This window comes from Trichechus manatus, unplaced genomic scaffold (genome assembly GCF_000243295.1).
Source record: "Trichechus manatus latirostris isolate Lorelei unplaced genomic scaffold, TriManLat1.0 scaffold00157, whole genome shotgun sequence".
Classification (NCBI taxonomy): domain Eukaryota; kingdom Metazoa; phylum Chordata; class Mammalia; order Sirenia; family Trichechidae; genus Trichechus; species Trichechus manatus.
The window spans coordinates 4,371,253-4,394,461 of NW_004444093.1; the positions used below are offsets into that span (position 1 = coordinate 4,371,253).

At 38.7% G+C, this 23,209-nt stretch overlaps 1 protein-coding gene across 1 annotated transcript in view; it reads left to right on the plus strand.

Annotated features, from left to right (window-relative positions):
• LOC101352660 (solute carrier family 5 member 4-like) overlaps positions 1 to 23,209 on the plus strand; it is a 59,502-nt gene that overhangs the window by 17,106 nt on the left and 19,187 nt on the right. The window contains 8 exon segments of the mRNA XM_012558332.1: positions 2,647 to 2,767; positions 2,961 to 2,971; positions 11,056 to 11,398; positions 14,009 to 14,037; positions 14,802 to 14,940; positions 16,368 to 16,518; positions 20,191 to 20,359; positions 21,797 to 22,012. Coding sequence (XP_012413786.1) covers positions 2,647 to 2,767; positions 2,961 to 2,971; positions 11,056 to 11,398; positions 14,009 to 14,037; positions 14,802 to 14,940; positions 16,368 to 16,518; positions 20,191 to 20,359; positions 21,797 to 22,012 — 1,179 coding nt within the window.

Consider the following 23,209-nt stretch of genomic DNA (forward strand, 5'->3'; position numbering starts at 1 on the left):
ATAAATGTATATATTTAGTATCAGGTCCCCTTAAAGAAGGGTCAAAAATATTCCAAAGAGGAAAGAACCTCCAAAGATTCTTATACCCCAGCTTGTTTTGTTGTTGTTAGGTGCCATCAAGTAAGTTCCAACTCATAGCTACCTCATGTACAACAGAATGAAACACTTCCCAGTCCTGGGCCATCCTTACAACCCTTGTTATGCTTGAGCCCATTGTCGCAGCCACTGTGTCAATCCATCTTGTTGGTGGTCTTCCTGTTTTTTGTTGACCCTCTACTTTACCAAGCATGATGTCCTTCTCCAGGGACTAGTCCCTCCTAATAACATGTCCAAAGTATGTGAGACTAAGTCTCACCATCCTTCCTTCTAAGGAGCATTCTGGTTGTATTTATTCCAGGACAAATTTGTTCATTCTTCTGGCAGTCCATGGTATATTCAATATTCTTTGCCAACACCATAATTCAAAGGCATCAATTCCTCTTTGGTCTTTCTTATTTATTATTGTCCGACTTTCGCATGCATATGAGGCAACTGAAAATACCACAGCTTGGGTCAGGTGCACCTTAGCCCTCAAAGTGACAACTTTGCTTTTTAGTGCTTGAAGGAAGTCTTTTGTAGCAGATTTGCCCAATGCAATACATCATTTTGTTTCTTGACTGCTGCTTCCATGGGCATTGATTGTGGATCCAAGTAGAATGAAATTCTTAACAACTTCAGTATTTTCTCCATTTATCATGATGTTGTTTATTGATCTAGTTGTGAGGATTTTTGTTTTCTTTATGTTGAGGTGCAATCCATACTGGTTTTTTTGTTTTGTTTTGTTTTGACCAGAAATGAGTGGAGTGAGTTTTGAGAAAGCCAGGAGGGATTTGAAGTGAGTTGATGGCCACTGAGTAAGCAGGTTTCGGAAGCCCCATATTTTCCGGAACCTAAAGTATGATAAGCGTGAAGTTCAGCATTATTAGTGCATGCTTGAGAACCTCTAACAACCAGCCCTACCTAGCTCTTCATTTTCAGCTCACGTTTCAGGTAAGGAGTATTTTTGTCTTTGAAACTCAGTTGCACAGTCAGGGGAAGGGAGAAAACAGTGACACCATCTTTTTAATTAGCATTGCAACTGAAAGAGAAATTAACATCACCCTGAATTTTGTGTGATGTCAGTAAATGAAGGTATTTTATAACACTTTACAACAAATTAAAATCAACTAAATTGAAAATAAGCGTAGAAGCTGGGATAAGTAATCAGGTAAGTGGCCAGTTTTGCAATTTTTGCTTTGAGCTGAAGATAGAACTTGTATTTCTTTCTTTCTTTTTTTTTTTATTTTATTGTGCTTTAGGTGAAATTTTACAGCTCAAGTTAATTTCTCATACAAAAATTTATACACATACTGGTTTTTGACATTAGTTGCAATCCTCACAATGTGACACACACTCCCCTTTCCACCCCAGGTTCCCTGTGTCCATTCAACCAGTTCTTGTCCCTTCCTGCCTTCTCATCCTGCCTCTAGATAGGAGCTGCCCATTTGGGCTCGTGTATCTGATTGAACTAAGAAGCACACTCCTCACATGTATTATTTTTTGCTTTATAGTCCTGTCTAATCTTTGTCTGGAGAGTGGGCTTTGGGAATGCTTTCAGTTCTGAGTTAACAGAGCGTCCAGGGGTTATAGTTTCAGGAGTTCCTCCAGTCTCTGTCAGACCATTAGGTCTGGTCTCTTTATATGAATGTGAGTTCTGGTCCACCCTTTTCTTCCACTGCATTCGGGACTCTCTGTCACCTAGTTTTGTTGGAAATGTTCACGTGATTTGGTTTTGCTATCTACTTCTTATGTTTTCTTATATGGAGATTCACAAACTATGCTGCTACAATCACCCTCTTCCCAGATTGATCTCTTTATACTTCTGGGAGTGCCTGATACATATCATTAAGTAAAGTTTCATGTTGGTAGTATGGCAAAGTGTTTAACAGTGTGACATTTGAAGTCACACTGCACAGATTTAAATCCTGACTTTCCCACTTGCTATCTGGGTGACCTTGGGCAAATTAATTAACCTCTATGAGCCTTAGTTTACTCAAATACAAAGTGATTATAACAACAAAATACCTTACAGGTAGTTTGAGAAGTGAAGTGAGGTGGGGGTGAATTCTTTCAAGGTTTCAAGAAAAAGATAGTTATTTAACAGCTTAAATTTTATCAGATCAGAGAAAAAATATTATTCAATTCACCCCCTGAAACAGACCAATCTTGTATATCATTGTAGCAAAAGTAAAGCAAATACATGTAATTGTAAAAATCCTCATCGGCAAACAGGAATATTGATTTAAAAAAAATGAAAAAAGTGTTTTGTCACAGTCAAGAGTGTTCCTATAAGCACATAAAGTTCCTAGTACAGAGAAAGTTCTCAGGACATGTCACCTCATTTAAGAAGTGCCTCAACTGAGCAATGAACTAAGTACTTTGAGGACATAAGGAGAGAGAGTAAAAATCACAGTTAGAGACTCTAGAGAAGATATCACTATAGGGACATTCAAACAAGATTTGCAGAATGAGTAGAAGTCAAACTGGAAAATGAGAGTGGGGACATTGGAGCAGAAACCAGAGAGGTAAACTGCGTGTTTCTTTTTCATCCCAACTGTTCCTTCTTAGTTAGACATATTTTCTGGAGCCATATTCATCAAGCTGGCCTTAGGATTAGACCTTTACCTGGCAATCATCATCCTCTTGGCTATCACTGCTGTTTACACAATCACTGGTGAGTTCATTGCATGTTTATCTTACATACTGCCTTCTGCTTATCCCACTACAACTTTCAATTAGGAACATCAGCATTAGCCTTGTTGCCACCAAGGTAAGGACATCAGTGGTGTCAACTAGGGTTGGTGTTACCCAGTACGATAACTCATGGTGTCCCCCACCCCGCCATGGACCTCCTCCCATACCAAACCATACAGAATCCTTAGTAATGTTTTTTGTACTAATGTTACTCCTTCTTTTCTTTAAATTACTACTTCACTATCAAAAAAGTTATTGCTATAGGCTCACTAATGCTAATTACAGATTATTGTACCTAAAAATACCAGAAAATTGGACAAAATCAACAACTATAAAAACACCTGCAGCAACAAAAACAATGGTGAGTGTTTGTAGCGTATGCAGATGAAACCATGTGATTTGAAGCATCATTGTAGTTGGGTAATAATGACAGCTCTGACCAGAGTGTATTAGAAGGTTCAAAACGTAAATTAGCTTAGAGAGAGATTTAGCCTTGTAGGTATATTGATACATGTAAGCTGGGCTTAGGAAAAATGTTGTTGTTGTTATAACCAACTACAGTAATATTTTTATAGTGTCATATTGGTGTCACCCCATCTGACAGTGTCATCAGGTGCAGTCTGCACCCCCTGGACACCCCTAGTAATGCCACTGAAGGACACCATTCTATTCCCACTATGAGAGTCAGGTACATGCCCAGGAACACAACTAGAGTTAAGAAAATAGAATCCTCAGTATTAGATGTGAGCACCTTGGTCAAAGATAATGAGGTGAGTACTAGGGGTGGAGAACTAGTGATCTGTTTCGGGTGTATGTTCAATACCCAGATTGACAGTTAGGAACCCAGAAGATAGTACACATGGAAGGTCAGGGTGAAATAACAGCTCACACATGAGATTGGGTAATGCAAGATGGGCCCCAGTGAATAAAGGATGCCAGGACATGGTGGTGGGTTATGAGTGGCAGAGTCAGGGAGGAGAACTGGGGTAGTCACCTGGCTGTGCGGGGAAGGAGTGTGGCAGTAGTCCAAGCAGTTTCTTACAAACCAGGTATGTTATAGTAGTGTCACAAGTATATTAAATTATGAAAATTAAATTATACCGGCTCTGTAGGAAAAACTAAAAAATAAATAAATAACAGCTTGGACAACCAAGATAGTTCTGGAGCCATTTTCATACAATGAGCATTTGTTTCAGGATAAGTGAGAGACAGAGGTATAAATCTGGTGTTTTCAGGATCCATTTAGTTTCCCTATGACACTCTCATTTCCAAAATATCTCCCTGACTGTAGATAACTAGTGTGTCTAGAGTTTAAAGAGAAGTTTTTGGGGTTTTTGGTATAACATTGTAGCAAAATACAAGTCAGTTACTATATCTAGTATTCAACCAAAGAAGCAATGTGAGAGAATAGCCCAAGACGGCAGCTTAGTCAGACATACCATGCCATCCCCCTACAGCAAAGACTGGAGAAACCAAGTGAAACAGATACAGTTGACAATTTTGGAACCCTGAGCAGCAAACAGAAGAACAAAGAATTAGATCAAACACTGAATAGAAGGAGAAACTGAATGAAAAAAATGAAAGAGATTAGGTATCCTCCCAGCTGACCCGGTGCAGTGTGGCAATCTTGAGACAAAGTGAGCAGAATTCCTGGATAAGGGGCATAGGAAGGCAACTTCATGGAATTTCCAATAAGAGACAGAGATACTGTGTAGACAAATCCAGAGTGAAGCAAAGTGCCACTTGCACCTCTGCCAAACAACAAGCAGGAGATCCTAGCCCCCTCATCCAATGTCTGCCGAGCTTTAACGTCACACATCCCACACCCAGACAGTTCCTGCAGGCCAATTGCACATGCACTGTAACTCCTTGGTTCCCCCACTACCTACCAATTTGTGCATACACAGAGGGCCTATCCCATCCATCTGGCTAGCACTCCCTCACAGAGACTACAGCAATGTCCTGTCCTGACCTCCAGAGGACACACTAACTGCTAGCACCAACTTGAAGGGCCCTAGGGTCCCACAAGGGCTGTGGAGGAACCCTGACCATTCAACACTTGTCACCCAATATAAGGGAAAGAATCTGATCCACCTCCACTCAATACTGTAAGAGAAGATATATGAGCTTAACCACAGAGGACTGACACATGGATGTGATCCACCATACCCACTAGTGAGAGGAAATCACCCAGTCAACTGACCCCACCGAAGTCACACATACACCAGTACCAGAAAACCAAAACAGCAATTAAAATAACACAAAGGAAGAAAGACTCTCTAAAGAGAATGAGATGAAATAAAGCTCCTGATATATCAAACAAAACAAACAAAAAAATCAGGACTAAACAATTGATAAAGAAATATATAGATAAATAAATTAACACCTTAATGCTTCAGAGACAGCACACAATAACAAATCATATGAAGAAACAAAATAAGATGGCTCAAACAAGTGAGCAAAATAAAGGGACAGAAAACCTTCCCGATGAAGAAACGGTAATAGAACTATCTGATAAGGAATTCAAGACTTATATTTAGGTTCCTTAAATAGATCAAGGAAAATACAAACAAAACCCTAGAAGAATTCAGGATAACAATACAAGAACAAAATGACAAAATAAATAGACAATTAGAAACCATACAAAAATAACAACTAGAAATCCAGAAGTTTAACGATAAAATAGATAACCCAATGGAAGGACATAGAAGTAGAATCGAATCAATGGAAGAAAAAATCATTGAAATGGAGGACAGATCCCTTAATACTATTTTGTTTAAGAAACAATAAAAAAAAAAGAATAAAGAAAAATGAAGAAACCCTTAACCTAACCAGGAATGTAAAAGACTTATACAAGGAAAACTATAAAACTCTACTGCAAGAAACCAAGAGAGACCTATATAAATGAAAAGCATTCCATGCTCATGGATTGGAAAATTTAATATCATGAAAATGTCAATACTACCCAAAGCCATCTATAGATATAATGCGATCACAATCTTAATGCCAACAAGTTTCTTTAATGAAATAGAAAAACTAATCTCCAACTTTATATGTTAAGGAAAGAGCCTCAAATAGCTAAAATAATATTGAAGAAGAACAAAGTATAAGGCATCACACTTCCCAACTCAAAACTTACTATACAGCCACAGTAATTGAAACAGCCTGGTACTAGTTCAATGACAGACACATAGACCAATTGAATAGAATTGAGAACCCAGAAGTAAATTCATCCATCTACGGGCAGCTGATCTTCACCAAAGGGTCCAAGACCATTTAATGGAGAAGAAACAGACTCTTTAACAAATGGTACTGGCAAAACTGGATATCCATTTGCAGAAAAATGAAGCAGGATCCATACCTCATACTGTACACAAAAACTAACTCAAAATGGATTAAAGACCTAAATGTTAAAGTGAAAATTATAATGTTTCTGGAAGAGAACAGAGGGTCAAAACTAGGGGACTTAATTTTCTGCATAAATATCCTATCAAACACAACTAAAAAGGAATGAACAAGAGAAGATAAATTAGATAACTGGGACCTTCTAGAATTTAAATACTTATGCTCTCAAAAGATTTTACCAAAAGAGAACCTACAGACTGGGAATAAACCTTTGGCAATGACATATCTGACAAGGCTCTAATCTCTAAAATATATAGAAAACTTCAACAACTCAACAACAAAAAGACAAACAATTCAATAAAAAAATAAAGGACATGAACAGACACTTCACCAAAGAGGACATTCAGGTGGCCAACAAATACACGAAAAGGTGCTTGCAAACTTTAGCCATTAGACAGATGCAAATCAAATCTACAATGAGATACCATCTCACTCCTGCAAAAATGACAATGATTTAAAAAAAAAAAATTACAAATACTGGGGAGGTTGTGGGAGATTGGAACTCTTATATTCTGCTGGTGGGATTGTAAAATGGTATAACCACTATGGAAAACAGTATGGCTCTTCCTCAAAAATTTAGAAATAGAAATACCATATGATCCAGCAATCCCTCTCCTAGGTATCTACAATACAGATCTAATAAAAGAGACACGGACAGACATATGCACACCCATGTTCATTGCTGCATTATTCACAATAGCAAAAAGATGGAAACAACCTAAGTGCCCATCAATGGATGAATGGATAAACAAATTACGGTACATGCTATGGAATACTATGCAACTACAAAGAATAATGAGTCCGTGAAGCATCTTATAACATGGATGAATCTGGAAGCATATGTATATATATGTTTATTTGTGCTGCATATATATCCATATATATATAATAAAGCATGAAGCCCTGGTGGCACAGCGGTTAACAGCTCGACGGTTAACCAAAATCAGCGGTTCAAATCCACTAGACACTCCCTGGAAATCCTTCTGGGCAGTTCTACTCTGTCCTATAAGGTCACAATAAGTCTGAATTGACTTGATGGCAATGGGTTTGGTTTTGGTAAAATAAAGCATATGGGGGGCACAGTTACGGAGACTTCCAAGACATATCCAGACAACTCGCAGGATGGGTTTCCTGAGTTAAAAGGCTTAGGACCATAGTCTTCTGGGACAACTTAGCTGGCATAAAGAGAGTGTCATAGTTCATAAAGATAGTGTTCTACATTTTAGTTTCCAAGAAGTGTCTGCAGTCTTAGAAGCTACTCATCTGGAGCAAAATAGAATGAAGGAAACAAAAGACTCAAAGAAGAAACTAATCTACAGGACTAATAGCCTACAGGAACCACTGCCTCTTCTAACCTGAGACCAGAAGAACTAGATGGTGTCTGGCTGCCACTACCAACTGTTCTTACCAGGGACACAATAGCATGGGAGGAAAATGTAGAACAAAATTCAAATTCTTAAAAAAGGCTAATGACCAAAGACCAGACATGCTGTGGAATGACATCAAGGATATCATACATAAAGAAAGCAAGAGATCATTAAAAACACAGGAAGGAAAGAAAGAGACCAAAAAGAAAGAAAATACCAAAATGAATGTCAGAAGACTCTGAAACTTGCTTTTGAACGTCGAGTACCTAAAGCAAAAGGAAGAAATGATGAAGTAAAAGAGCTGAAAAGAAGATTTCAAAGAGCTACTCAAGAAGACAAGGTAAAATATTATAATGACATGTGCAAAGACCTGGAGATAGAAAACCAAAAGGGAAGAACACTCTCAGCATTTCTCAAGCTGAAAGAACTGAAGAAAAAATTCAAGCCTTGAGTTGCAATATTGAAGGATTCTATGGGGAAAATATTAAACAATGCAGGAAGCATCTAAAGAAGACGGAAGGAATACACAGTCACTGTACCAAAAAGAATTGGTTGATGTTCTACTACTTCAGGAGGTAGCATATGATCAGGAACTGATGGTACTGAAGGAAGAAATCCAAGCTGCACTGAAGGCATTGGCAAAAAACAAGGCTCCAGGAATTGACGGAATACCTATTGAGATGTTTCAACAAAAAGATGCAGTGCTGGAAGTGCTCACTCATCTATGCCATATGCCAAAAAATTGAAAGACAGCTACCTGACCAACCAACTGGAAGAGAGCCATATTTATGCTTATATCCAAGAAAGGTGATCCAACTGAATGCAGAAATTATCAAACAATATCATTAATATCACACAAAAGTAAAATTTTGCTGTAGATTATTCAATAGCAGCTGCAGCAGTATATCCATAGGGAACCTCCAGAAATTCAAGAGCCAGATTCAGAAAAGGATGTGGAACCAGGGATATCATTGCTGATGTCAGAAGGATCCTAGCTGAAAGCCGAGAACACCAGAAAGATGTTCACCTGCGTTTTATAGACTATGCAAAGGCATTCGATTGTGTGGATCATAACAAATTATAAGTAACATTGCAAAGAATGGGAATCCCAGAACACTTAATTGTGCTCATGAAGAACCTGTGCATAGATCAAGAGGCAATCGTTCGAACAGAACAAGGGGATACTGTGTGGTTTAAAGTTAAGAAAGGTGTGTGTTGGGGTTGTATCCTTTCTCCATACCTATTCAATCTGTATGCTGAGCAAATAATCCGAGAAGATGGGCTATATGAAGAAGAATGGGGCATCAGGATTGGAGGAAGACTCGTTAACAACCTGCGATATGCAGATGACACAGTCTTGCTTGCTGATAGTAAGAGGACTGAAGCACTTACTGATGAAGCTCAAAGACCACAGCCTTCAGTATGGATTGCACCTCAACATAAAACAAAAATCCTCACAACTGGACCAATAAGCAACATCATGATAAATGGAGAAAAGATTGAAGTTGTCAAGGATTTCATTTTACTTGGATCCACAATCAACACCCATGGAAGCAGGAAATGTGCTGCAAAGGACCTCTTTAAAGTGTTGAAAAGCAAAGATGTCACCTTGAAGACTAAGGTGCGCCTGACTCAAGCCATTGTGTTTTCAATCACTTCATATGCATGAGAAAGTTGGATGATTAATAAGAAAGACTGAAGAATTGACACTTTTGGATTATGGTGTTGGTGAAGAATATTGAATATACCATGGACTGCCAAAAGAACAAATAAATCTGTCTTGGAAGAAATACAACAAGAATGTTCCTTAAAAGCAAAGATGGCAAGACTACATCTCATATACTTTGTACATGTTATCAGGAGGGATCAGTCCCTGGAGAAGGACATCATGCTTGGTAGAGTAGAAGGTCAACAAAAAGAGGAAGACCCTCAATAAGATGCATTGACAAAGTGGCTGCAACAATGGGCTCAAGTATAACAACGACTGTGTGGATGGCACAAGACTGGCAGTGTTTCGTTCTGTTGTACGTAGGGTCGCTATGAGTCTGAACAGGCTCGACAGCACGCAGCAACCACAAAAAAAAGACCAGACATACTGGATCAATAGAGACTAGAGGAGCCCCCGAGACTATCGCCCTAAGGTAACCCTTTGAACTTGGAACTGAAGCTATTTCTACAGGTCACCTTTCAGGCAAATAATAGATTGACTTATAGACCCCATGCGTAATGTGCTCCCTTAAGCAGTCAACTATATGAGACCAAATGGTCAACATTTACCCAAAAGCAAGTATGAGAAGGCAAGGAGGGGAAAGGACGCTAAATCAATGGAAACAGAACAAACAGAATAAAAATAATGAGAATGCTGACACATTGTGGAAATTGTAACCAACGTCACAGAAAAATATGTATAAAAATTTTTAAATGAGAATCTAATCTGCTGTGTAAACTTTCACCTAAAACACAATAAAATATTTTTTTAAAAAAAAGAAAGGAAAGGATGTGCTCTCACAGTAGACCAAAAATAGCTTTGCTAGATCTTTTTAGTTCTAGTAAACTGCACTAGATGGAGTAAATTAGGGGAGACTTTCATGATATTAATTTTTTGCCTTTTCCCCTACTCAGGATTCAAAACCTTACCAAAAGATAGAACTACACTCATAAAAATTTTGAGTCAGGGCAAGGCAATGGAAAATCAGTGAGAGACACAAGAACTAATGAGATAATGTTGCTAAAACAAGCTTGTGGCCCAGCCAGGAGCTTTTAATACGTTTGCTCACTATCACATCCCTACTCCCCAGCACAAAGTTTGGCACACGGTAGGCGCTCAATAAAATAACTAGTGAAGAAGTAAATTAATGTCAACCTCAACTCTATAATTATATGATATTTTGATAAATTTTACATCATTTGAACCTATATGAAGTGGTCCTAGGTGCCTGGACTGACCTAAGTTTCCATCTATCATAGTTCTTTTCTACTCCTGACTGACCTTTCCAGACCCCTTGTGGGCTTAGTCTCACCATTTTCCACCTGCATCCAACCTCCTGCCCCAGTTCCTGCTACTTATCTTCCCTTTTTTTTTTTTTAATTGTGACGTAGGCAGAGCACAGTGCTTCACCTGAAAACAAGACTGTGGTAAGATCATACAAGCCCAGCTCTGTGTCAGGAGCAGAGGCAATCATTTCTTGGCCTTTTCAGAGGAGTTGGGGTTTTCTGATGGTTGATTCTGTTAGGTTTACTCTGTTAGCTCACCTTTATGTTTCTTCTCTAGGTGGTTGTGAGACATCAATATCAGTCTGTTGGGTAACAGTTTATTTTTACCATAAATCTAGAAATTAAATCAAAGTTTTAAAGAGCACCATAATAAGAAAAGTTAGAGATGTGCTTTATGTACTTCGTGAAAATAAATTTAATAGCACGATAGATACAAGTGGATCCTGGGAGAAGGACCAGGCTGATGTGCTTGAGCACCTCCACCACAAAGAATAGTCATGAATACCAGGGGTCTTAGGCTTCTGTAAGACATTTCATTTTATCTGATGCCTTTTCAGCATTTGCCGAAGTTGGCGGCTATGAGAGTTTCACAGAGAAGTACATGAATGCCATCCCATCCATAGTTAAGGGTGACAACCTGACGATCAGCTCCAGGTGCTACACTCCTCAGGCTGACTCCTTCCACATTTTCCGAGATGCTGTCACTGGGGATATTCCGTGGCCAGGCACAGTTTTTGGAATGACCATTTTGGCTCTGTGGTACTGGTGCACAGATCAGGTGATGTGTGTGTGTGTGTGTGTGTGTGTGTGTGTTTTAACATGTTTATGTTGTTCTTTTTCTTCTCAGAGAAAAGCTTCTAGTTTCCATTTTATGTTGATATTATATGCACACATTGCTTAAAGAGTCAAACAGTTCTACCAGGCTCGTTATGACAAATAGCTGCCCTACTGTCTCCCTTATTTCTTGTCTCAAAGAGGCAAACACTTTCAGCTTTCTCTGATGTGACTTTGGGATTTATTTCTATTCTCTGAATCCTTGCACTCAGTGTGTGTTCTGTAGACCATCACCATAGATGTCACCATGCAGCTCATTAGGAATGAAGACTCTCCTACCCTACTCAGATCCATTGAAGCAGAATTTGCTTGTTAACATGATACCCAAGTGATTCAAACTGCATGCTTGTATTGCTCCCTCTGGTTTTTCAGTCTACTATTGGATTCCCACAGTGAGAGGGGGTGGATTAGCTCTTTTTCAACTTTCCATCCTGAATCACACACAAGCACACCTCCTGTCGTCTCAGGCTCCCAATAGATTTAAATCACAATTTTGATGAGATCAACATTTAGTGTTTCCATTTTATGATTAGTAAATGTAGTTCATACCTGAGCTACATGGTATCCTCTGATTGCTTCTTTTGTACTATAGTTACTTGTTTTTCCTCCAATTAATAATTATCCTAACTTATCTGGTTTTCAGATTTTCTTGGTAATTATTATTAATTAAACCCCAAGCCCTCTGCAAATTGCCTTAATCTCCTTTCAATACATGAAAACACGTCAAGTATTCTACCAATTCATTTTTCTTGCTTTCTCCCAGAGCCTTTGACCTCTCCTAATCTGGCAGGTTGCTCCTGTACTCAGTGCCCACTCTTACCCAGAACCCCCTTCACTGCCTCTCTCTTGGATTATAGCTCTTATTTCCAATAGCCCATGTATTCTTCTTTCTTGATTAATTCCTTCTTTCAGGGCAAGAAATCCTCCAGTAGCTTCCTGAGAAAGGCCTCATAGGAAATAAATTTATTGTGACTTTGCATGTTTGAAAATATCTCCACTCCAACTTTCCTTAATTGATAGTTTGGTCATGTACAAACTTCTAGGTTGGATATAATTTTCCCAAAGTCACAGATCCATTGTCTCCTTTATTGTTACTGCTGAGAAGGCTGGAGTTATTCTAATTATTGATCCTTTGAATGTGACTGTCTTTTCTCTCTGGAAGCTGTACTTTCCTTTGTCCTTGGTGTTCTGAAATTTTACCACAATGTGTCTTGTTGTGGATCTGTTTTTGTCCATTGTGCTGGGCCACTATAAGCCTGTTTATTCTGGTAATTGATGTCTTGGGTAATTCTGAAGGATTCTTTCTTTGATTTTTTCCATTTATTTTTCTCTTTGGAGACCTTCTATGTTTGGATGGGAGCCCTGGTTGTGCAGTGGTTAAGAGCTACAGTGAGCTACAGCTGGTAACCAAAAGGTCAGCAGTTCAAATCCACCAGTGGCTCCCCGGAAACCCTATAGGGCAGTTCTACTCTGTCCTGTAGGGTCACTATGAGTCAGAATTGACTTGACAGCAATGGATTTATGTTTGGATGTTAGATTATCTGTGCTGGTTTTCTGGTGCTCTTATCTTTTCTCCTTATCTTCCATAACTTGATGTTTTTATTGTACTTTCTATGTGGTTTCCTCAACTCTATCTTCCAGTTTTTTCTGAGTTTGTATTTTTAATTTCCAAGGTCTCCTTAATTTTTGTTTTCTGTTTTATAGTACCTGTTTGTTATTGTTCGTTTGCTTTTTTTAAGTTTTCTTTTCTCTGAATAGTCTCTGTGACCTTTAAGCTTACAATTTCATGATCTTTACCTCATCTTGAATCAATAATTACTTGTGAGTTAGTGTGGGATTCAGTTTTATGTTTCTGTATATAATAAGTCAGTTTTTCCAACATATCTACCAAAGAATGCATCCTTTCACCATTGATTTTCAGGAGCATCTTCCTAAAAATCAACTTTCTTTCTTTATTGTTAAATGTGAAGAAAATATAACTAGACCTTTCTTGGCTAATCAAAGCCTATGACTATTATCAGGACAATACAGAAGACACTGAATCTACTTGATGTTTTCTCATTTTGATTTGGGTGAAATAACATTACAGTGTTGTATCCTGTTCTCTTCATTCTCCCTTGCTCCCGAAGGGATGAGACCAGTGGAGTATCTTAGATGGCCATTCACAGGCTTTTAAGACCCCAGACACTACTCACCAAGGTAGAATGTAGAGCATTGTCTTTATAAGCTGTGTCATGCCAATTGAGCTAGATGTTCCCCGAGACCATGGTCCCCACAGCCCTCTGCCCAACAATTCAGTCCCTCAGGGAGTTTGGATACGTCTATGGGGCTTGCATGACCTTTCCTTCTACAGGTTGTGCTAGTTTCCCTTGTATTGTGTACTGTCTCACCCTTCACCCAAGATACCACTTGTCTATTGACTATTTAGTATTTCCCCCTCACCCCTCCCATCCCTGGTAACTAACAAAGATTGTTACATTTTGTGTGTGAGCTTTTTCATGGGTTTTTACAATAGAGGTCTCATACAATATTTGTCCTTTTGTGATTGACTTATTTCACTCAGCATAATGTCCTCCAGTTTCATCCATGTTATGAGATGCTTCACAGATTCATTGTTGTTCTTTCTCCTTGCATAGTACTCCATTGTGCGTATATACCATCGTTTGTTTATCCATTCATCTGTTGATGGGCATCTAGGTTGTTTCCATCGTTTTTGCTATTGTGAACAATGCTGCCATGAACATAGGTGTGCATATGTCTATTCGAGTGACGACTCTTATTTCTCTAGGATATATTCCTAGGAGTGGGATTGCTGGATCGAATGGTATGCCTATTTCTAGCTTTCTGAGGAAGCGCCATATCATTTTCCAAAATGGTTGTATGGGTGATTATCAATTTTTGCTTTCTGTTTTCATGATATTGTTTAAGCAAAAAAGGAAAACTAATACCAATGTATTATGCAATTGCCACAGTAAAGTGAGATATCACACATGGGCAGCCACCATATTGATTATCACAATTGGCACCTCTTCTTAGATATAGGTGAAAGACACTGGGCTAAATGTAACTAGACACAAGTTTGTTTTATTCTTTGTTTTTTAATATAGGGAATTCTGTGTTCTTTGGAGAATTTATTATCTTGCTGTTTTTCTAGGGGATGAGATCAGCTCCCTGTTTGCACTAATGCTGTAGCTGGACATTCATCTTAAAGAAGTGCCCTGTACCTTAGGTCAGTGCAAGAAGAAATGCAGGCATGGGACACATAGGAAGTCATGTTCAGGTCTCAGGTCAGCCAGATCCGTGACATGAACACTCAGCAATGACTATGCAATGTTGAGTCTCCAAGTCTTAGGCAAATGTATTTTTCCTTTGTGAAGCTACAACTTGTTTCTTTGTCCGTGATCATGGATTGAGCCTGTTTGATCCCAGCTCAGTAAACTCCCCTCTGAACTCCTCTCAGATAAGGTGGCTTGTGTCGTCCCTTCCAAGTGTGTGAAACACTGTGATACTGAAGTTGGCTGCAGTAACTATGCCTACCCAACACTGGTGCTGGAACTGATGCCTGATGGTAAGAAAATGTCTGCACTGGGACAGCCTCGAAGGCCTGTTCTATAGGTGGGCCAATAGGATGGGGGTGGTAAATCCTTGGTTATTCTCACTTCCTTAAACTTAATTCAATTTATCAGACCTTCCTTGAGTACCTTCCACAGGCTTCCAGTGCTGTGCTGGGCCTTGGGAAGAGAGAGACTAAGTGAGTACAGTTCTGTTAGAGGAATCCTTAATCCTTTGGATTCAAGATTGACCTACAGGCCAATTAGGAGCATGATCTCGTACCTGTCAATAAAAGAGTCCCATGGCCATAAACTCACAAACTCAGAAGAGTAGGTTTACTATTTATCTTGCTTTCTTAAGGACAGTGATAGTCAAATAATAGATCCCAATCTATTTGACTTATAACAACTTGAGTACCTACGAGTCCCAGTGTGGCACAAACAGTTAAGCGTTCAAACTGCTTAATCTAAAGGCTGGTTGTTGAAATCCACCCAGAGGCACCTTAGAAGAAAAGCTTGGCAATCTACTTCTGAAAGAGCACAGCCATTTAAAACCCTATGGAGCACCGTTCTACTCTGACACACGGGATCGCCATGAGTTGGGATTGACTTAAGGGCAACTGTTTTCTGTTTTGTTTTATGGTGTGCCTGTCTGTGTTAAGCACTGCCCTGGTTCTTGGGAAACAGGAGAAAAATAGACAAAAAATTCTCTATGCTCTTGGAGCTCACATTCTAGTTTGTAAGAGAGAAAATAAATCACACACATATTAAATAAGTAAATTAGATGGGATGTTAGAAGGTGATAATTTCCATGGTATGCAGAAAGAGTATGGTTCAGGGCTCAGGGGTAACGGGTGATCTTGTACCACAGACACAACAAAGGTTGGATAACACTCTGTGACCTTTTTCCTCCTGATACACATGGGCATTTTTAACAGGAAGGGAGCATGACCCACAAGTGACATCACCACATCCATCCCGTTGCACACTCTGTCCTAGAAGGTTTAGCGGCATTACTAATGAGCAATGGGAAATGGAGCGGGAAGTTGCCATCATGTCTCAAAATCTTCAGCTTTGCGCCACCAAAGATGTCTTCAGCAGAACCAGCTACTAGGCTTCTTCCTTTCCAGTTATTTCAAGTCTTCAGGGGGCCAAGAGTTCCTCCCCAAAGAAAGGTGGCACTGCACTATTTTTTTCAAAATCAGGTTCCAGCAGATGATCTCTAAGTATATATTTAGATCAAAAAATTCTGTAGTGGATTATTCTCAAATCATCAGGAAATATGTAGGAAACATCACATGTTAATGTGCGCGTTGATAGGCACATCAGTTAGTAAACGTTCCAGATGGCAATTTTATCTTTGAATGACTCTCTGGTTTAACAAGGTCCTTATAGACCATGGCTTCCCTCCCCTAACCAGTGTTTGCATCTCTTCTGGCCCCAGGACTTAGAGGCCTGATGCTCTCAGTCATATTGGCCTCTCTCATGAGCTCCCTGACTTCCATCTTCAACAGCACCAGCACTGTCTTCACCATGGACCTCTACACCAGGATTCGGAAGAAGGCATCAGAGAAAGAGCTCCTTATAGCTGGACGGTGAGAGAACTCTAGTTTCCACCTGAAATTTATCTGGAAAAGTGCAGATTTACAACTAAATTTGAGCCCCTTCACCTTTGGTTCCAGTGAAACTCATATAGAATTCTAGAGTAGGGAAAAGGACATTGCTCTTTTGTTGTTAGCTGCCATCAAGTTGTCGGGACTCATGGTGAACCCATGCACAATGAGATGAAACCCTACCCGGTCCTGCATCGTGCCCATAGTCGGTTGCAGATCAAACCATTGTGTTCCATAGGGTTTTCATTGGCTGATTTTCAGAAGTGGATTTCCAGGCCTTTCTTCCTAGAAAAAGAAATATAAGACATTTAATTTAACTTTATGTCTTTCCAGATAACAAACATTGGGTCCTCACCTTTAAATGAAATAGTTTCTTTTTCAGACTTTCAAATGCTTCTGATTGTCTCTTACTTCTTCCTTTCCACACCCCTCTTCACAATTATTAGCGTTTTCATGGAATACAACATTCTCACCTACTCTGATAGATTAATGTATTGTCTCTAGAAGTTTCCATATATATCACATGAAAGAGGTAATAGATTAAGTCATCCATGCCTTACCGCATTGCAGTTTATCAAGTGCATTCGTTAAGAATCAAGCCAGGTTAGAAAGGGACAGACTCAGAGAAGGGACTATTTTCAATAGTCTGCTTATTGAGTTATGTCAATCCAGAGGGCCCTGAGCCACCTGGGGGCCCTGAGGGCATCAGGATGGAAGAGAACAAACAAAAAGGATGGGTGGCATATTCTTGTTTTTCCCCTTCATAATTTTCAAATAGACCATATGTTGTCATGGCATTTTGTAAAATATTTTAAAAAATTAAAGTATAGCATACATACAGAAAACATGTAAAGCATAAATATACAGCTCAAAAATTTATCACAAAATGAGACCCATGTAACCATAAGTCAGGTCAAGATATGGAAATTACCAGCACCAAAAAGCCCCCTTGGGCCTCCTTTTTTCCAAAGCTAACCACGATGACTTCTAACAGTATAGTTTAGTCTTTTCCAGAGGCATTCCCTGATGTCTTCTTTTGCTCAGATTGTGTTGGAGATGTTCAGTCATGTTGTTGTGTGTAACTGTAATTCATTGATTTTCTTGCTGTACAGTATTACATTGTAGGAATATATTACAATTTATACATGCTGCTGTTAATGGACATTTGATTGTTTTGTAGTTTGGGGCTATTACAAATAAGCTGCCTTGAGCATTTTGGTCTATGTCTCTTGGTGCACATGGACACATATTTCTGTCAGGTAGATTGCTAGGAGTGTGCATGTCTTTGGCTTCCAGTCTTTTAAAATCTAGTCACTCTGGCTAGAAAGGAATGTGGGAAGAGATCTTAAAAGAAGACAAATCAGATTATGACTCTTGCAAAAATTCTCAGATTTATGGTGATATTAAATCTAAATATCATTAAAGTAGTAAGAGTATGAATGCATCATTTCTCCTTCTATGCTTTACTTTTTTTTTGTACTCTTACATATGTTTATTGTTTATAATGAAAATGTACAATTATGTACTTGTGGCTTAGCACTTGAAGCTTCTTTCAGGGTTTCCCATTGGGTGGAATGGAAGCAGGAGCCCTGATATTATTCCCTTAACCTGGAATCTCCCCCTTCCTCATGGCTCATTCATTGAACGGGGTAGCCTGGGCACCCAGCCTCAGTGGATCCAGCGCAGGAGCACTCGCAGTCCAGTCCAGAGTACAGTGTCTATGAAGACCAGTCTTGGAGGATCCCTGCCAGCTTTTCAGTGAAATGGGGTGTGAAGAGAAACTGACAATTTGCTTAAAAGATTGTGCTTTCTTGGTGACATTTAATACAGTTACAACTAATGTAGTAAATTAAACACTTAGGGGAAAATTCTCAAGACCCCTCCTGATCTCAGTCTTGACTCTGGAAAAATGCTGTAGGAAACAGAGAACAGTAAGACATCTGTGTTTCTATGGTGGATAAAATGATGGACTGGAATTCAGGAGGCCCAAGATGCAGTAGTCCCACTAATAGGTGTATGATATCGAGCACAAATCCTGTTTACGTCTCAATGGTAAATTAATGACTCTTTCTTTCTCTCTCTCTCTTATTCAATACCTATTATCTCCAGGACACAATTAGGAAAAAAAATTTCCTCCTTCATGGTAGTTATGCCTTTGTGGGGAGATAGGTGATAAATATGTGCTACATCAGGTGGCAAGAGTATGGGAAGAAAATGAAAGCAGGACAGGAGGATGGGGGCTATTTAAGACCCGGAGTTCTCTCTGAGTAGGTGCAGCTGAGCAGAGCCTTGAAGTAAATGCAGGAGTGGGCCCCTGGGCTCTCTGGGGAAGGAACTGCCCACATTCCTCTAAGTGTCACGTACTTGGCATGTTAGAGGACAGCAAGGAGTGAGGTTGGCACATGGGGAGCAAGTGGGAGAGTAATAACAAACAAGATCAGAAAGGTCATCATCAGAGAGTTCATGCAGGGTCATTTAAAGCCATAACAAGACTTTGGATTTTATTCCATATGTGATAGGAAGCTATTGAAGATAAGAGCCAGATGGAATATGATCTGATTTCCAACGATAATAACAGTAATGATGGTACGTGTTATTTATTGAATCCTTACACTGTTCCAGGCATTCTGCTAAAACTTTTCATGGTTTATCACGTTTAATTTTTGCAAGGTTGAGGAGGATTTGTAAAGCTTAAATGAGACGCTGTGCCACAATATTCTGCTCAAATGCTTGTTCCTCTTGCCACCTAATCACCACCTCTCTGTGTCATGTGGGTATGATAAATGATGGTTTTTTTATGGACAGTCTAATAAATTATACAGTAAAACCTGCGAAAGCCGGAACCTGTGTAAGGCGGAAACCTGTCAGAGATGAATTCAAATATTTTCCACTAATAGACAACAATAGAAAAGTGGTAAGACTGTACCCTGTTTAAGGGAGAAAACTTGTAAGACCCGGAAAAACAAGGCAGTCCTGTCAAGTTCTGGCTGTCACAGTTTTCACTGTTCATACAACAAGCACAGAGTACTGTGGGGTTTAGACAGGTGAACAAGTCATGCTTCCTGAGCTCCAAGAGCCTCTAATAGGTTTTTACTAACTTACCAACATGTTGAACAATTCTTTCTACCTCCATGTGCACTCAAGTAGTAAAATGCAAAAATTAGCATTTCTTGCCAAATCCCTCAACATTCTGAGACAGAGGCTGTTGTAATTCTAGCCTATGAAAACTGACTTAGTTTCCCCTTAGGCTAGGAAAAAAGACAAAAATAAGAGTCAGCTTTCTTTATCATATAAAGAATTACTTGCTAGTAGAAATAGTGTGGTGTTTATTTCTAATTGATATATTATGTACACTGAATTAGGGAATGACTAATCAATTGCTGGCATTTGAATTGTTTTTATGAATGGTTTGTGAATGGATGTCTAATCACATAAATGAAGATATTACGGCTAATTGTAGACAAGCAATTGCTTTCTTGGCTTTCTACCAACTGATAATCATTATACATGGCATGGGTTCATGTGGCATCAAGGACTTGATTTTGTTTGGGAAAACCAATGAATGGCTACAAGAAGGAATGCGAGAACTAAAGCACAATAGAGATACTGAAAATGCTTTTGCTTAATCTTTAAACTATTTTGTTTTCTTCCAAGGTTATTCATCATTCTATTAACTGTCATCAGCATTATGTGGGTCCCATTTGTACAGATATCTCAAAATGCACAACTATTCCATTATATAGAATCGGTTTCTAGCTACCTTGGGCCTCCAGTTGCAGCTGTCTTTCTACTTGCCATCTTCTGTAAGAGAGTCAATGAACAGGTAGGTGAAAGTTGGGGAACGTCTTCCCTGCAGAAGTGAAAAAAAAAGTTTATCTCTCTGGGAGAGTAAAATGCATCTTTTTTCAGCCTATTTATACACCTCAAATCCCATCTCAATATTGGTTTCAGTCAGCCACAATTCCTGATTCTCTCTAAAGTGTGTAACTATATATTGCACTCCATAGTATGATGTTAACATTCCTACAAAATACTATGTACATATATGGCATAGTGCTGAACACTACAGGTTTTAGCGTCAGATTACCAGGGTCCAGTCTTGGCTCTGCTATCTTAATAGCATTGTGATTTTAAGCAAATCACTTGTCTCTCTGTGTCTCCCTTATCTGTAAGGTGAAGATAATTGTACCTATTTTATGGGGTTGGGGTTGTGAAGATTATTTGAGATAAAATATATAAAGGGTTTAGAAGGAGGCCTAACACTCTAATAATGGTTCAAATATATTAATTACTTGTGTATATATATGTGTGTGTGTGTGTGTGTGTGTGTATGTATGTATGTGTATGTATATATATATATATATATATATATATTTGGTTAATTGATTATTAGAGACCATTATGAAGTCTTTAGGTGGTGCAAATTGTTAAGTACCTACCCAGTGGAACCTTGGAAGACAGACCTGGCAATCTGCTTTCAAAAGGTCACAGCCTTGAAAACTTTATAGAACACAGTTCTACTCTGACACACATGGGCTCACATGCATCAGAATTGATTCTATGGCAACTAACAGCAACAGCATAGTTCATGTACATTTAATCTCTTAATTTTTCCTACATATTAGCCTTACTTTTATAATTTTCATATGAGAAATAGGTTCAAAGGGGTTAATATCTTTGTGCCTCACACAATTACTTAATATTAATAAATGAGGTCATTGGGATTCAAACTCAGGCCTTCCTATATAAAATACTCATACTCTTTACCTTCACACAATATTGCATCCCTTAAAGATAACATATTGAACAGGGTAAGAGGGGGAACATGTTTTCACCCTTATCAACTTCTCAGAGAAACAAATGCTTTTAATTGTCAAAATCTTAATGGAACAGTTAAAATACCTAATATCAATGTTGTAAAATGTTGAGTCATAGTTTTATTTTATTATATAAAATAACTCATAAGCTCTTAAAATCTGTATATAAAAGTCAAGGAAAATTTCAGCTTGGATCAGGGTAGACAGTGGTGTTACAGATTCGGAGAATCAACAGAGCAACGACATTTCAGGACCAAGGAGAGCAACAACCTACTCATATAACACGTTTTTGTTACTTTCCCTGCTTTGGTAACCTTGTGCTTAAGGTTAGCGGTACGTTGATCCTTAGGTTGAGAAAGCAGGCAGGGTGATAATTATGAGTTACTATAATGAGCTTCTCGTCTTTTCTAAAAACTCTGATTTTGTTCTTGTTTCTTTTGCAGGGAGCCTTCTGGGGTCTAATCATTGGACTCATAATTGGCCTTATCCGTATGATTGCAGAGTTTGCCTATGGAACAGGGAGTTGCTTGGCTGCCAGTGACTGTCCTAAGATTATCTGTGGAGTGCACTATCTGTACTTTGCAATCATCCTCTTTTTTGTGTCCATCTTAGTTATCCTGGGACTCTCCCTGAAAACCAAACCCATTCCTGCTGTACATGTGAGTAAGGAGTAATGAATTAATGCTCATTTTTAAAGAAGGACTCTTTGCCTCCTAAAACTGCAACTAGTGTTCAAGTTTCAGGCCAATGGAATTATAGCACTAAAGAGCAGTACAGCTAAAAGGAACCTAAGAGAATATCATCCAGTCATTAAATCAACCACAATATGCACCTAATATGTGCAGGGCACCAGTGAATTTAAAAATAAGGCATTAGGAAATGGACTTCATCCTCAAAAAAAAATTTCACAGTGCAGTTGGGAGGTAATTTATACCATTATACAAGATGCCAGGAAAAGCATAATTAGTGTTCCCTGAGACACTGGGCAAGACTTCACAGTAGTGCTGTCACCCGGGGTAGACTTGTTTGGGGCAGTAGAATTTCATACACAGCATGAATACTGGCCCAGAGGCTAAAAAAAAAAAAAGCACATGGTACCAGTGAGCAGAAAAAAGCAAAATAGAACAGTGACATGCAATTTTTATTTAAGATAGGCAGAAAAAGTTTAATTTGTATAATTTCCAGTGTTGCCAAAGATGTGGGGAAATACCCAAAACTGTTGGTAAGTGTATGAATTTGTATCATTTGTAAGACAGCAATTTGGCAGTATCTCTCTACTCTAAAATTTCTCATACTCTATGAGTCAACAATCCAACTTCTAGGAGTCTATTATGTAGAAATTCTTGTGCAAGTAGGAATACACATATATACAAGAATTTTCTCTGTAGCTAGGTTTCTAATAGCAAACAAAGAAATGTAGATAACCCCAATTTCCATCACTATAGAAATAAGTACACAAATAATTTTACTTTGAATATTTTGCAGCTACTTGAAAGTATGATGGAGCTCTATTGAATGCCCATGATATAGTTACGTGGAAAAAAACCACTTGAAGAATATTATAATATGGTATAATACAGTAAAACCTGCGATAGCCAGAAGCTATGTAAGGCAGAAACCTAACCTGTCAGAGACAGAAAACTCAAATATTTTCCACTAATAGAAAGCAATAGAAAAGAGGTAAGATTGCACCCTGTCAAAGGCAGAAAACTTGCAAGACTCAGAAAAACAAGACCGTCCTATCCAGTTCTGGCTCTCACAGGTTTCACTGTATCATTTTCATATACAAGTAGGTGTATGTACATGTTTGTCTAAGCATAGAAAAAAGTCTTAAGGCATACATGCCTGGAAGTGTT